At 51.5% G+C, this 14838-nt stretch overlaps 1 protein-coding gene across 1 annotated transcript in view; it reads left to right on the forward strand.

Annotated features, from left to right (window-relative positions):
* The window catches only part of spata18 (spermatogenesis associated 18), a 210914-nt gene that overhangs the window by 80200 nt on the left and 115876 nt on the right, over positions 1-14838 (forward strand). The window contains exons 8-9 of the mRNA XM_072496752.1: positions 11316-11474; positions 14104-14279. Of these exons, the coding sequence (XP_072352853.1) occupies positions 11316-11474; positions 14104-14279 (335 nt within the window). The remainder of the gene's footprint in view (positions 1-11315; positions 11475-14103; positions 14280-14838) is intronic.

The following is a 14838-nucleotide window of genomic DNA, read 5'->3' on the forward strand; positions in this document are numbered from 1 at the left end:
GATATTGCAGTGACACTCCAGAGCTTGGCCCGGTCACAATGGGTTATGGCTGAGGGCATTGACGACATTGCCCGGGCACTGGCTAATCAGAGCCCGACCCAGAGGAAGGTGGCACAGTCACTGAGTGATGTGGCACAGTGCCAGAGGGAGGTGGTCCACTCCCTGTGCTCCATGACAGCAAGCATTGAGACTCTGGATGGTGTTGAGCTTCTTTAGTGTTGCCTAACAACATTATCAACTTACGTGGAGCACCAGGGATCTTCGTAGAGCGGATTGCCTTCATCCCATGGACCAGACCCGCTGTTAATGCCAATCCAGAGCCCACACCCCTTGGTGAGGCAGTTAGGAATCACAAAGGGGATGGGGGTGGGGAGGTGGTGAGGGGGGCCTGTGCGGGTGGGATGGGTGTTTGTACCATCGGCCAGGTCCCCTAGTCGCTGATCCTGGAGGCAGTTAGATCGCTCCTGCGCGCCGGTCCTGGCACACTTGTTTTGCGGCCTCCTGTGCCTGCCTGGTCGCTATGCCCTGTCTATCCAGGCCTACCTCCACATTCTCCTCATTGGACAAGGCCTGGTGTTCATCTCCCTCCTCCAGCATGTTGCTCCTCTGCTGCACGATGTTGTGGAGGACATAGCAGGCCCTATTAGTGCAATACTGGAGGCCCCCCTCAAGAGTGGCATGGTGGTGCAGTGGTTAGCACTGCTGCCTAATGGCGCCGAGGTCCCGGGTTCGATCCTGGCCCCAGGTCACTATATGTGTGGAGTTTGCACATTCTCCCCGAGTCTGCATGGGTCTCACCCCCACAGCCCAAAGATATGCAGGGTAGGTGGATTGGCCATGCTAAATCCCTTAATTGGAAAAAAACATTTGAATACAAAAAAAGAATGGTCCAGGCTCCTGAACCGCATCTGCAGGAGGCTGATGCACCCCTCGATCCTGCCCCTGGTCGCTGTATTGCTGTAGCGGTTTTCTGCAACGGTTGACCCCTGTCGCCCAGGAGCCAAAATCTCACCCGGTGGTGCGCCTTGAAGGTGCCAGGAGCTGTCGAATGTGCCAGGACAAGATATTGTGCAGACTTACCAAGTATTGGGCGCAGACGTGCATGATGTGCATCTCATGGTCACACACTCAGCTGCATGTTTATCGAGTGAAACCTCTTTTGGTTTGTGAAGATGGGCCCGTCACGGGCCTACCCTTGTAGAACGACATGCATCCCATCACTCACCCTCTGGACCTGGGGCATCCCCGCGATGGAGGCGAATCCCGCTGCCCAGGCATCCTGGTGGGCTTGGTCCACACTGAATTCGATATATTGTGCCGACCGGGCATACAGGACGTCCATGATGGCGCAGATGCACCTGTGCACCGAGATCTGTGAGATCCCGGACAGGTCCCCACTAAACGTTCAGGAAGACTGTCACCTTGACTGCCTCTGGGAGCAGGTATCCACTCCTGTACCTCTGCGGTTCCCGGTGCGCCATGGTCCTGCAGATATGTCGCACTGTCCCCCTGCTCTGCCAGAGTCTTCAAAGGCATGCCCGATCAGGCAGGTCCTCGAATGACAGGCACTGCCGCTACACACGAGGCCTGATGCAGCGCCTCCTTCCTACCTCCTCCTCGACCTATTGTGTGACCAGCTTTCCATCCTCAGCAGCTGGCTTCTGTTCCTCTGGGGCAAGCTCCACTCTGAGCTTCCTGCTCGTACAGCCTCAGTTCGTCCCCCAGGGCTGCGGCAGCTAGGATAAAAGCCACCATTCCTGGTTGGATTCTGAAGTCCATTATCTGCAGGGGATGAAAGGCAGACATGTTAGCATGGTGCGTACTACCCTTGACCAACCATGTCCTACACGGTGGCCCATGTTGGCACTGCAGCCCCTTCCTCCGCATGAACCCCTCCACTCCTCTCCCATTCCCATACCCACCCCTGGAAAATACTGAGTCAAGCCCGTTAATGATATGCCAACGACGTTTACTGTATGTGCAGAGTAGAACGAATTGCGCCACTGTCGAGGCACCGGAGCATGGCATTCTGTCGGGCGTCACACGTCGGCCACGATTTTTGGCTCACGCACGATTCTCCGTCCAATTGCCTTTCCCGATTCCAGCACCCAGTCAAACCACGTTAACCCCAGGTTTTTAACCGTTAAATTGCCCACTACATTTACAATCCAATTTCCTAAAACTTCCAATCTTCACACTAGCAAATGTTGGGGCGTGGTCTGGGATTTGACAGAGATGTTAAAATGATTACAGAACAGAACAAAATAGATAGAAAAAGACTGCTTGCACTGACTCTAGAACTAGGGGGCATAGTTATAATATTAAAAGAAAGATATTTGGGACAGAAGGCCTGTGGGGAGGGTAAAAAATCAGCGTGGGCAAGTTGGGTTAAATATAATGGACTGGATTCTCCGATTCTGTGGCTATGTCCGCAGGATCCGTCTGGTGTTACGACCAGAATGTCGGCGCCCGGTGAGGGGCTAGCAGCCGCGGCGCGTACCCGGCTTTACCTGTGGATACGGCCGCAGAATGGCCGGGTCCGTGGCCGTGCACGTGCACGGCGGCGGCCTGTGACGGGCACACCGTATACCATGGCGCCGGCTGCACGCGGACCCGGCCTGCTGAATATTGCTCCCTGTAACCAGCCTCGCCACCCCCGGACCACTCCCCACCAGTCCCCCCAGCCCCCGCCGAAGCCCCCTCCTGCCAGCAGAACGGCTCCCCCTCGACTGTGGCGGCGCTGGACACAGTCCGCAGCCACCACGCGATATCCCCGAAAAGTGAGAGGCCACGCGCTCCATTGGGGGCGAAGCATCGGGAAGGGCCTCCTATGTCCTGAGGCTGTCCCGACGGCGTGTGATGTATTCCCCGAGTACGCCGCCCCTGATTCCAGCGTAAAAATGGATTCTCCGGCCGATTAGCGAACGTGATTTCGGCGTCGGCGATTGGAGAATCCAGCCCGACGTTTCTGTTTTGTAATGTCTCTGTAATTTTATACTTACAGATAATTTGGGATCGGAAAGACCCACTGTCACCTTTGTAGATGTGCATGACACAATACATCATACACACATGTGTTTGTGATGTAAATTACTGCATTATTGTTCATAAACTGAAGAAAATATTTTGTAACACTGTTAGGTAACACGGCCCCTTTAAGATTGTCACAATATTTAGTGCAGTGACACATACTAGCACAGGGTGGCAGTGCAGACAGCAGTATTCCTGAATTCGGCACTGGTATTTGAAGCGAGTGGGATGTTCCTTTTCACCCTCCACCATTAGGGAACTAGTGCGATGTTTGAAGTTGGAGTCTAGGAACTGAGCTAGTATATTAGTGAGAGGTATCGTAGAATAGAATCATAGACTCCTTTTGGTGCAGAACGAGGCTATTCGGCCCATCGGGTCTACACCTACCCTCTGAAAGGGCATCCCACCTAGGCCAACTCCCCCGCCCTATCCCCGTAGCCCCATTTAACCTTTGGACACTAAGGGCAATTTATCATGGCCGATCCACCTAACCGCACATCTTTGGACTGTGGGTGGATATTAGAGCACCCGGAGGAAACCCACGCAGACACAGGGAGAATGTACAAACTCCACACAGTCACCCAAGGTGATAATCAAACCAGAGCCCCTGGCGCTGTGAGGCAGCAGTGCGAACCCTGTGTTTCCCTTAGGTAGGGCATTGTTCATTGCTGAAAGTAAAAATTACAGGGTGCGTGGTAAACCACTGTGTTCCTATATTAAGGGTTGTACGGTAGAACCTGCACTACAGGTTCACCTGGGCCCCTGCATGCTAGCTCCACCCAGGAGCCGGGTTATAAATATGCGTGGCCTTCAGCTCGCAGCCATTTCGCCAGCTGCTGTAGGAGGCCACACTTCAGATACTAATAAAGCCTCAGTTTGAATTCAACTTCGTCTCCAGCCAAATTGATCGTGCCTCAATTTATTAGTGTCTGATTCAGATCCGGTTTAAACCAGATCGACTGCAGCTGGATCCACACGCAAGCGACGCCAGAAAGGACTTTCAGCACTGGCTAGCTTGTTTTGAAGCGTATATCAACGCGGCGCGACCCCTGTTCCAGAGGCTCAGAAGATTCAAATCTTGTACTCCAGATTCAACTCTAAAATCTTCCCGCTGATCCAGGATGCGCCCAATTACGCTGATGCTATGACTCGACTCAAAGAGAGTTATGAGCAGAAGACGAACACGCTCTTCGCCAGACACGCGCTCGCAACGCGTACTCAACTACCTGGTGAGTCAATCGAGGACTTCTGGAGGGCCTTGATCCCACTAGTTCGGGACTGTGACTGCCAGGACGTTACAGCTAAGGAGCACTCAGACCTCCTTATGAGGGACGCTTTTGTAACTGGGATTGGGTCCGATGTTATCAGGCAGCGGCTCCTAGAAGGGGCCACGCGCGACCTCGCAGAGACTAAAACACTAGCGTTTTCTATGACGGTCGCCCTGTGCAATGTACAGTCCTACGCCCCCAACCGCGTGGCCCACTCCTCCTACACTTCATGGGCCCCACAGGCAGCCGCCCCAGCGGGGGCGCTACCCACCCAGTACGCCTGCGCTACGTGTCAGCCAGTGATCTCCGGGGGGCCCCAATGCTATTTTTGCAGCCAACAAAGACACCCTCGCCAACGCTGCCTGGCCCGCGCTGCCCTTTGTAAGGCCTGCGGGAAGAAGGGCCACTACGCAGCGGTGTGCCAGGCCCGCTCAGCGGCAGCGGTCGCCCCCACAACCCCCGGTCACGGACAACGGGCGCTGCTATCCTCCCCTCCTCCCCAGGCCATGTGCGAGCAATGGGCGCCGCATCTTCTCCCCCGCACAACACGTGTGTTTCATGGGCGCCGCCATCTTGCTCCACCCCCGCAACGTGCGTTCCATGGGCGCCGCCATTTTCTGACCCCCAGGACCTCTGGTCGCCGCCATCTTGTCCACCCCGCAGCACACGGAGACCAATGGCGTTTCAGGACCCCAACGCAGCGGCCGCCTCACTACCAGACGATCAACCACGACTCGCATCCATGGTAATCGACCAGTCCAGACCACACACTCTGACCAACGCATCCACCAGCGTGAAAGTCAATGGCCACGTGACCTCCTGCCTACTGGACTCCGGGAGCACCGAGAGCTTTGTACATACAAATACAGTAATGCGCTGCTCCCTTAAGGTACACCCTTCCAATCAAAGTATCTCCCTGGCCTCCGGATCCCATCGCGTATCGATCCGGGGGTACTGCATGGTCACGCTCACAGTCCAAGGCGTAGAGTTCCACGGTTTTCGCCTCTACGTCCTCCCTAACCTCTGCGCTGCACTTATCCTTGGCCTGGATTTTCAGTGCAACCTCCAGAACCTGACCCTTAAATTCGGCGGACCCTTACCACCCCTCAGTGTGTGCGGCCTTGCGACCCTAAAGGTCGATCCTCCTTCGCTCTTTGCCAATCTAACTCCAGATTGCAAACCCGTCGGCACCAGGAGCAGATGGTACAGCACCCAGGATAAGGCCTTCATCAGGTCCGAGGTCCAGCGGTTGCTTCAGGAGGGAGTCATCGAGGCCAGCAACAGCCCCTGGAGAGCTCAAGTGGTAGTGGTTAAGTCTGGGGAGAAAAATTGAATGGTCGTGGACTACAGCCAGACCATCACCAGGTACACGCAGCTCGACGCGTACCCCCTCCCACGCATATCTGACATGGTTAACCAAATTGCACAGTACCGGGTCTTCTCGACGGTGGACCTGAAATCCGCTTACCACCAGCTCCCCATCCGTAAATCAGACCGGCCATACACCGCCTTCGAGGCAGACGGCCGGCTATATCACTTCCTTAGGGTCCCCTTCGGCGTCACCAATGGGGTTTCGGTCTTCCAAAGGGAGATGGACCGAATGGTCAACTGGTACGGCTTGCAGGCCACGTTTCCGTACCTAGACAATGTGACCATCTGCGGCCATGATCAGCAGGACCACTACGCCAACCTCGCTAAATTTCCCGCACCGCCACTCTCCTCAACCTCACGTATAACAAGGAGAAGTGTGTGTTCCGTACAAACCGCTTTGCCATCCTCGGCTACGTGGTCCAGAACAGAGTTCTGGAGCCCAATCCCGACCGCATGCGCCCCCTCATGGAGCCTCCCCTCCCCCACTGCCCCAAGGCCCTCAAACGCTTCCTGGGGTTCTTCTCGTATTACGCTCAGTGGGTCCTAAACTATGCGGACAATGCCCGCCCACTCACACAGTCCACTCATTTCCCCCTGACGGCAGAGGCTCAACAGACCTTCGCCCGGATCAGAGCTGATATAGCCAAGGCCACAATGCACGCTGTAGACGAAACACTTTCTTTCCAAGTAGAAAGCGACGCATCGGACGTCGCCCTTGCCGCCACCCTCAACCAGGCAGGCAGGCCCGTGGCATTCTTTTCCCGCACCCTCCATGCCTCCGAAATTCGGCACTCATCCGTCGAAAAGGAGGCCCAGGCTATCATTGAGGCGGTGCGACATTGGAGGCATTACCTGGCTGGCAGGAGATTCACTCTCCTCACTGACCAACGGTCGGTAGCCTTCATGTTCAACAACACGCAGCGGGGCAAGATCAAAAATGACAAAATTTTGCGGTGGAGAATCGAGCTCTCCACCTATAACTACGAGATTAAGTATCGCCCTGGCAAACTCAACGAGCCCCCAGACGCCCTATCCCGAGGTACATGTGCCAGCGCACAGGTAGACCGACTTCGGACCCTGCACGACAGCCTTTGTCACCCAGGGGTCACTCGGTTGTACCATTTCATTAAGGCACAAAATCTGCCCCACTCTGTCGAGGAAGTAAGGACGATCACCAAGGACTGCCAGGTCTGTGCGGAGTGCAACCCGCACTTCTATCGGCCGGACCGCGCACACCTGGTGAAGGCCTCCCGCCGCTTTGAACGCCTCAGCGTGGATTTCAAAGGCCCCCTCCCCTCCTCCGACCGACACATGTATTTCCTCAGTGTGATCGATGAATACTCCCGTTTTCCCTTCGCTATCCCATGCCCTGACATGATGTCTGCCACCGTCATTAAAGCCCTTAATTCTATCTTCACTCTGTTCGGCTACCCCGCCTACATCCACAGTGACAGGGGATCCTCATTCATGAGTGATGAGCTACGCCAGTTCCTGCTCAGCAGAGGTATCGCCTTCAGCAGAACGACGAGCTACAACCCCTGGGGAAACGGACAGGTAGAAAGGGAGAATGGGACGGTATGGAGGGCCGTCCAGCTGGCCCTACAGTCCAGAAATCTCCCTGCCTCCCGCTGGCAAGAGGTCCTCCCTGATGCACTACATTCCATTCGCTCATTACTTTGCACTGCTACTAACAGTACACTGCATGAAATCCCTTTTTGCCTTCCCCAGGAAGTCCACATCCGGGGTCTCACTCCCAACTTGGCTCACAGCTCCGGAAACCGTGCTCCTCTGTAAACATGTGCGGCTCCACAAGGTGGACCCGTTGGTGGAAAGGGTGCACCTGCTCCACGCAAATCCACAGTACGCCTATGTGGCGTTCCCCGACGGCCGCCAGGATACCGTCTCCCTCAGGGACCTTGGCACCAGCACGTTCCGCCCCCACACCGCCCCCGGCGCCACCCTCTCCTCCCCCGCCGCCCCCATCACCCCCCCTAGGACCGTCCGTCCTCCCCCTGCCCACCCCCATTGATGAAGAGGATTTTGGCACGCTCCCGGAGTCAACTTCGACCACGACAGCACCAACATCGCCGGCTCCACTTCGTCGATCCCAGAGGACGATCATGGCGCCGGACCGGCTGAACCTCTGACCGGCCCACCGGATGACCAGAGACATTTTTTTTACACTGTTCTGTAAAAATTAAACTTTGCGAATTGTATATAGTTATCCACCACCCCCGCTGGACTCAATTTTAACAGGGGGTGAATGTGGTAAACCACTGTGTTCCTATATTAAGGGTTGTACGGTAGAACCTGCACTACAGGTTCACCTGGCCCCTGCATGCTAGCTCCGCCCAGGAGCCGGGTTATAAATATACGTGGCCTTCAGCTCGCAGCCATTTCGCCAGCTGCTGTAGGAGGCCACACTTCAGATACTAATAAAGCCTCAGTTTGAATTCAACTTCGTCTCCAGCCAAATTGATCGTGCCTCAGGGTGGTACAGAAAGTGCTGGCTGCCCTAACAAAAGACCGAGAGCGGGATTCTCAGTTGGTCGATGCCGGAATTGCAAAACGCGATTGTGTGGAGAAGGGGTTTTGACGCCAAAATTGTGGCCGGCGCGGGTTCACACCAAATCGCAATTCTCCGGTGCCCTTGATAGCGGCGTCAATGCATTCCACTCCACTCCTACAGTAAACGCCTTTGGCATATTATTAGCGGGCCTGACCCGGCATTCTCCAGGGCCTCCACGATCCTCCGCCTCCACCTCCGCCTCTACTGGGGGGGGGGGGGGGGGGGGGGGAATTCCTGACGCCGAGGTTTTAAAAGTCGTGAAACATGCGCCATGGCTGATGAGGGGGGAGAGGGCATACGGAAAGTCTCCAACATCACCATAGTGTGCTGACAGTTGTGTCGCTGGCTAGAGGGCTCCTGCCAGGGCCGGGGGAGTAGCAGGGGGCGGCCAGGAGATGGGCCATGGGGTCGGGGTGGGTGGGCACTGAACACCATTGTTGCAGGCTGCCAGGCAACAGGATTGGGTGTGTGTGTGGGGGGAGTGGAGTGCTAATATGCGGCTGCAGCTCGTCAGCCGCTCGAGTGTCAATCCCCACCCCGTGAATCCAACAACATCTTTCATTGGAATCGATCGTGTTCCACTTGCCTCCGGTTCTAGCCCATTAACGGTCGCTGAAACGGTCCAGGTGTTGTTGTAGTACTCCACAAATCCTGCCCCGGTGTCAACACTTAGCCTCAGGAACGGAGAATCTGGCCGAGGGTCTGTAGTTGTGCAACAGAGAAGTTATTTTTCCTTGAGAAAAGATTCTATCCAAAACTAACAGCGGTACAGGAAAGATGTCTGTTTTGCATTGCAACAGGAAGGCTCTTTCTGATCTCTGCCAAATGTACATTTGTCTGCTCACGAGTGTTTGAAGCTTTGTAACCATGAAAGCTGATGATATGTAAAGTACATGTAAACTAGGATAAGATAGAAGATGCGTGGCAATCCAATTGTATAAACCAAAATAAATAGAGAAATGTTATTCTTTCCAAAGGTCATAAAAAAACAAATTGGGTGGGGGGTGGGAGACAGATGGAATATACTGAGAGGTTGTAGCAGATGTGAGCCTCAATATTTCTGACCCCATCTTAAATCGGGTGGTGTACTGTTGCAGACTTCTGACTTAACCTTTGGATGAACCCGGTCATACTTCCAGGTTAATGCGTTGGGAGAGTGTTGGGTTCGATGACTAGCTCGGAATTGGCGCTTGCTCTAATTTAAGTGACAGGTCGTGTGCGCTGCTATGGGTCTGCAGGCGACTGATTTGACCCGCTCTCCAATGCTAGAAATTGCAGCCAAGTCAAATTTCCACTGCATCCTCAGCCTTGCTACATTGAAGAATGAGGGAAAAATACTTGCCTGAGGTAAGTGAAAGTTGCTGAAGGTAATTGATGTCCTTTACAGGCCGTCAAATGAAGAGGCAACACTGATTGTGCAACTCATAACTGGCACAGGTATGGCAGGATCCCAAGTGGGAGGGATCTTGTCCTGCCTGAACCATTTCCATACCATGCAAACACTTTTCACACCCAGCATTTCCATGCTGGGCATGGCCTAGAAATGTTGAAACTGGGCAGTGACCCAGCATTACTGTTTTTCTCCTCATGGTTTCAGAACTGAAGCACACTAATCATTAGTTCCAGGACGTCATCTCAAAACAATAATGGTTGGGGGCAGGTGCAGAGGAAAGAATATTGCATCTTCTAGTGCAAGCATCTTTAGAATCGGTTAATTCAGGTCCCCTGTTTTTAGAGGCACTATGGTTGCAGGGGCGGCACAGTAGCACAGTGGGTAGCACTGCTGCCTCATAGCACCAGGGACCCAGGTTCAATTCCGGCCTTGGGTCACTGTGTGGAGCTTGTACGTTCTCCCTGTGTCAGCGTGGGTTTCCTCCGGGTGCTCCGGTTTCCTCCCACAGTCCAAAAATATGCAGGTTAGGTGGATTGGCCATGCTAAACTGCCTCTTCGTGTCCGATGGTTAGGTGGGGTTACTGGCGTAGGGCAGGGGTGTGGGCCTAGGCAGGGTTCTCCTTCAGAGGATTGGTGCAGACTTGATGGCCGAGTGGCCTCCTTCTGCATTGTATGGATTCTATGATTCTATGAATGTAGTTCTTAACACATAATTGTTCCATAAAAAGGCAAACAGCTATTTGCTATTTAAGTAAAATCGTTAAACTTGTATAATGAACTGAAACATATCATCCACTGCTAGTGGTGACTCTCTCTAAATGGTTTTGTGGGTGGTGGTAGCCTTCCAGTTCTTCTCCCTAGTAATGCTAGTAAGTCTAAGCAATGAGTGTCTATGGAGTGCACACTGTTCAATACATCATAGCCAAGCTCAATACCTTTCTAGGGTGGCACAGTGGTTAGCACTGCTACCTCACAGCGCCAGGGACCCGGTTTCAATTCTGGCCTTGGGTAACTGTCTGTGTTGAGTTTGCACTTTCTCCCCGTGTCTGCGTGGATTTCCTCTGGGTGCTCCAGTTTCCTCCCACAATCCCCTTAGTGTCCAGGGTGGTGCAGGTTAGGTGGGTTTACGGGGTTGCAGAGATAGGGCGAGGTTAGGATGCTCTTTCAGAGCATCGGTGCAGACTCAATGGGCCAAATGGGTGCCTTTTACACTGTAGGGATTCTATGTCATTACCAACATACATACTCCCAACAGTGGATAACGGTCAGGAGCTGGAATCCCGGATGAGGGATAGAGAGACAAATTATCATGCCCTTAATCCCAAACCAGTTGAAATTAGTTAACTCGTCACAAACAAGGAGTTTCTTGGTCTCTGTTATTCAGTATCACACCATGTAGACAATAGAATTCCCATAAAATAATTTATACTGTTATTTTGGGCCATGATATAAAGATTGTTTTCACCCCTTAAATTAAACCCAAGCTATTTTCTTGTATTTCTTCTGGGGATGATAGCACACAACTTAAATGGAGAATAGACCAGAATGAACTGTGAGCTTAGATCGGCGATGTGCAGCGAAAATCCATTAAGGCAAATATCCCCAAAATCGGAGAACTTAGAAATATCAAACGGTATAGGTTAATTCTTGTTTCTCACCTTATTGTTTCTCCCATTGAACATAGGAAGCATTCCAAGCAGCCAAAATGGCTTTCCGACAATTCAAACTGCGCGTACGGAAAACACTTTCTCCCTCTCACCTTGGGCCAGAGTCACTGGATGAAACTGTGATGGATTACATCATTCGCAACCTGGATCTTTATGATGTCCAGTCCAGCATTAATGTATGTATGAATGAAAGTACGTTAAAACATGCATCAAGTGTACTGTAGACTCTTGTTTGTCCAGTCAATTTGATTTATTATATCTAGACCATTTCACTGCTGTTTACGAGAATTTTAGTGACATAACCTGTCAAGGTGGAGTTGAACTAGTTATGTCTTGGTTTGCTGGTCCAGTACCACAATAACTAGGCTACCTGCCTCATGCCATTGTGAAGCAATCTATCATCCTACGAGATGGAAGACTGTTATGTATAAAGATAATGGGCTGGACTTTTCTGCCCTGCCCACCGCAAGATCGCAGCGGGCGAGATGTGGACAATGGAAAAGTCCATTGACCTCGGGAGGGATTCTCCTGTCGCTGGGCAGGCACAGCCGGAGAGTCCTGCCCAATGATACTTTTTGACACAGTACTGGAAATCAAAAAGAGCTGGAAGTGTTTTGAACTTTTCAGTCTCAGCCCTTGTTTAACATACACCTTAAAATATTTAGGTTGATTAGAAAAATTTCAGAAAAATTCTCTTATGCTTGCAAGGTTTGTCCCATAAATATCAGAAAATAAAAGTGATTAATGAACAAATGATAGACCATAGAACATTACAGCGCAGTACAGGCCCTTCGGCCCTCGATGTTGCGCCGACCTGTGAAACCACTCTAAAACCCATCTACACTATTTCCTTATCGTCCATATGTCTACCCAATGACCATTTGAATGCCCTTAGTGTTGGCGAGTCCACTACTGTTTCAGGCAGGGCATTCCACGCCCTTACTACTCTCTGAGTAAAGAACCTACCTCTGACATCTGTCCCTTTTCCTACATATGTCGTTGGTACCTATGTGGACCACGACTTGGGGCTGCTCCCCCTTCACCTTAAAGATCCCAAAAACACGATCCGAGACATCACGGACCCTGGCACCTGGGAGGCAACACATCAACCGCGAGTCTCTCTCGATCTGGCCTACATGTGACTCCAGACCCACAGCAATGTGGTTGATTCTTAAAAAGCTCTCCGGGATGGGCAATAAATTCGGCCCAGCCAGCGACGGCCACATCCCACAAACTAGTAATAAAAAAAAACGATGCTTGCATTAAATAGTAGAGGAATGTATGGCAACTTCAGCAATGGTAACTTATAACCTAGTTTTTTTTTAGCATATTTGAAAGAGTTGAAGATATCTGTGCAGTGATATCATTGAGCACCCAGACCCATGTCTGTAACTATTACAATTCACTGAAAACAAACATACTTAATCGACCCTCAGCGCTTTTTAGATGATGGTCCATATATATTAGTAATAATGCAGGACAATTTTTTAAGTGAAGAAAAAACTTGCAGCTGGGGTATATGATATGGATCAAAACCTGATCTAACCTGATTTACTTACAAATATCATTTCATATATTTTAATTAATGCCTTGAAGGGGAATTTATTTTACAGGGAAAGATGAATCAAAAAAACTTTTGTGCCTTTCCATTTAGCCATGATAACTTGCCTGTATTTTTTTCAGATTTAATTTGGACTGACATCCCTTCCTTGCCATTTTCCCCTTAACAAGGGGATTCTTGTTTTAGAATGGCAGCAGATTTGAGTACCTTTATAAATAAACAGGGTTGGGGACATATTGCAAAATGGACGACAGTGCTTTGGCAGGTGGTTTTACACTATGCCAATTTTATTTTCCAGTACCTTCAAAGACTGTGGTTAGTGGGCACTCACTCCACTAGAACAGTGTCTATTGTACCCACCATACAGTGAAGGCTGAAAAGTCTGGATGGAGGATACTCATCTGTTGTGGGATGAAAGCTATCCAACCTACTCCCAACATTTATTGCCCATCCCTAATTGCCTCAGAGAACTGTCAGCCAATCTGATTGGCCGGCAGCTCTGTAGTCCCAATGATGCCAGTAGCAGCAGTGGTCAGGATTGGGACTACAATCAGTCCCCAGATTCAAAGTCCAGGACCAGGTAAGTGCGGGTGGTCTCATGATGGGATGGGGAGGTGAAAGAAGAGCGAACCTTAATGAAGAAGCTGGGGGTAAGTGGGAAGGAGAAAGCATTGGCAAGAGGCAGACCTTGTGGGTGGAGGGAAGGGGGGGGGGGGGGGGACCGATCTGGAAAGGAGACAATTGGAGGAGACTCTTCCCCCTTTGGCCCAAGCCCTGAACAAAATGGTGACTTTCCAAGTTTCCTTCCTGTCTCTGAACCCCTTAAGTGGTCACTAATTGTCTGCCTAAGGGCCTCAATTGGAACAAGGACAGGCAAGCCAGTCTGGGCCTCGCCCGACCTATCATAAAATTGTAGAGAAGTCAAAGCAGGTGGTGGGAAGGTTGTCTTGGGCGTTTTATGGGCTCCACTGGATGCACACCCGCTGGCAGGGGAATCATAAAATTCTGTCCCAGAAATGTTACATATTCCCAATTGAACTCTTCAACCTCCCCTAAAAGTATGTCCTAAATCTCTAACCTTCTAGGTGAATTGTTCTAAACTTGCAGCAGCGACTGACTGCAGCCAGCTTAAAGTCATGTTGTGATGTTGTAGCTGAAAGACATTTTAATTCACAGTATTTTTGTGGATAATCATGTTTAACTATTGGGTAGCCTGTTTGAAAACAAAAATTGTGTTTCAACAGGATGTGATCCGCAGCATGAGCGTAAATCCAAAGATTTCCTTCCCACCGGAGGTGGACTTCATATTGATCAGCAGTTTTATCCGTGACGTGTGTCGTTTAGCCTTTGCCATGCAGACGCTGGAGCCCCCGCTTGATGTTGCCTTCACGACAGATGGTGAACTCTTCAATGAGAAAAAGTGAGAGTGGCCTCCATTTTATCATAGTGTTTGTGGTGGGCAAATTGCCACCTACACATCTGGAGAAAGAGTGCGCTAAGATCCCCCATTCTGCAGAGCAGCTGCTGCATTCCCCTATATCACAGCGGTGGCTACATTTTAAAAGCACCTCATTGTCTATGAAGTGCTTTAGGACATTCTGAGGTTGTCTAAGATGCTAAGTAAATGCAAATATCATACCAGAGATGTTACATTGATAGGGGGCTGGATTCTCCGATTCTGAGACTATGTCCCCACGATGGCATTTTACGCCAGATGAAATGGCGTAAAACGGCCAGCGATTCCCCGTGTTGCTGGGGGCTATCATGCCAGCAGCATAGAGCACCCGGCTCTAGCTGCAGATGCAGCCAGTAGAATTGTCGAGTCCGTGGCCGCGCATGTGCACAGTGGCGGTCTGCAGTGGCCGCGCTATACTACATGGCGGAGGCCGCTCGCGGACCTGGCCTGCGAAATAGTGCCCCTCCTTTGGCCGGCTCGCGCGCTCTGGACCATCACCCCACAGTACCCCCAGCCTCTAATA

The sequence above is a fragment of the Scyliorhinus torazame genome, chromosome 3, assembly GCF_047496885.1.
Source record: "Scyliorhinus torazame isolate Kashiwa2021f chromosome 3, sScyTor2.1, whole genome shotgun sequence".
Lineage (NCBI taxonomy): Eukaryota > Metazoa > Chordata > Chondrichthyes > Carcharhiniformes > Scyliorhinidae > Scyliorhinus > Scyliorhinus torazame.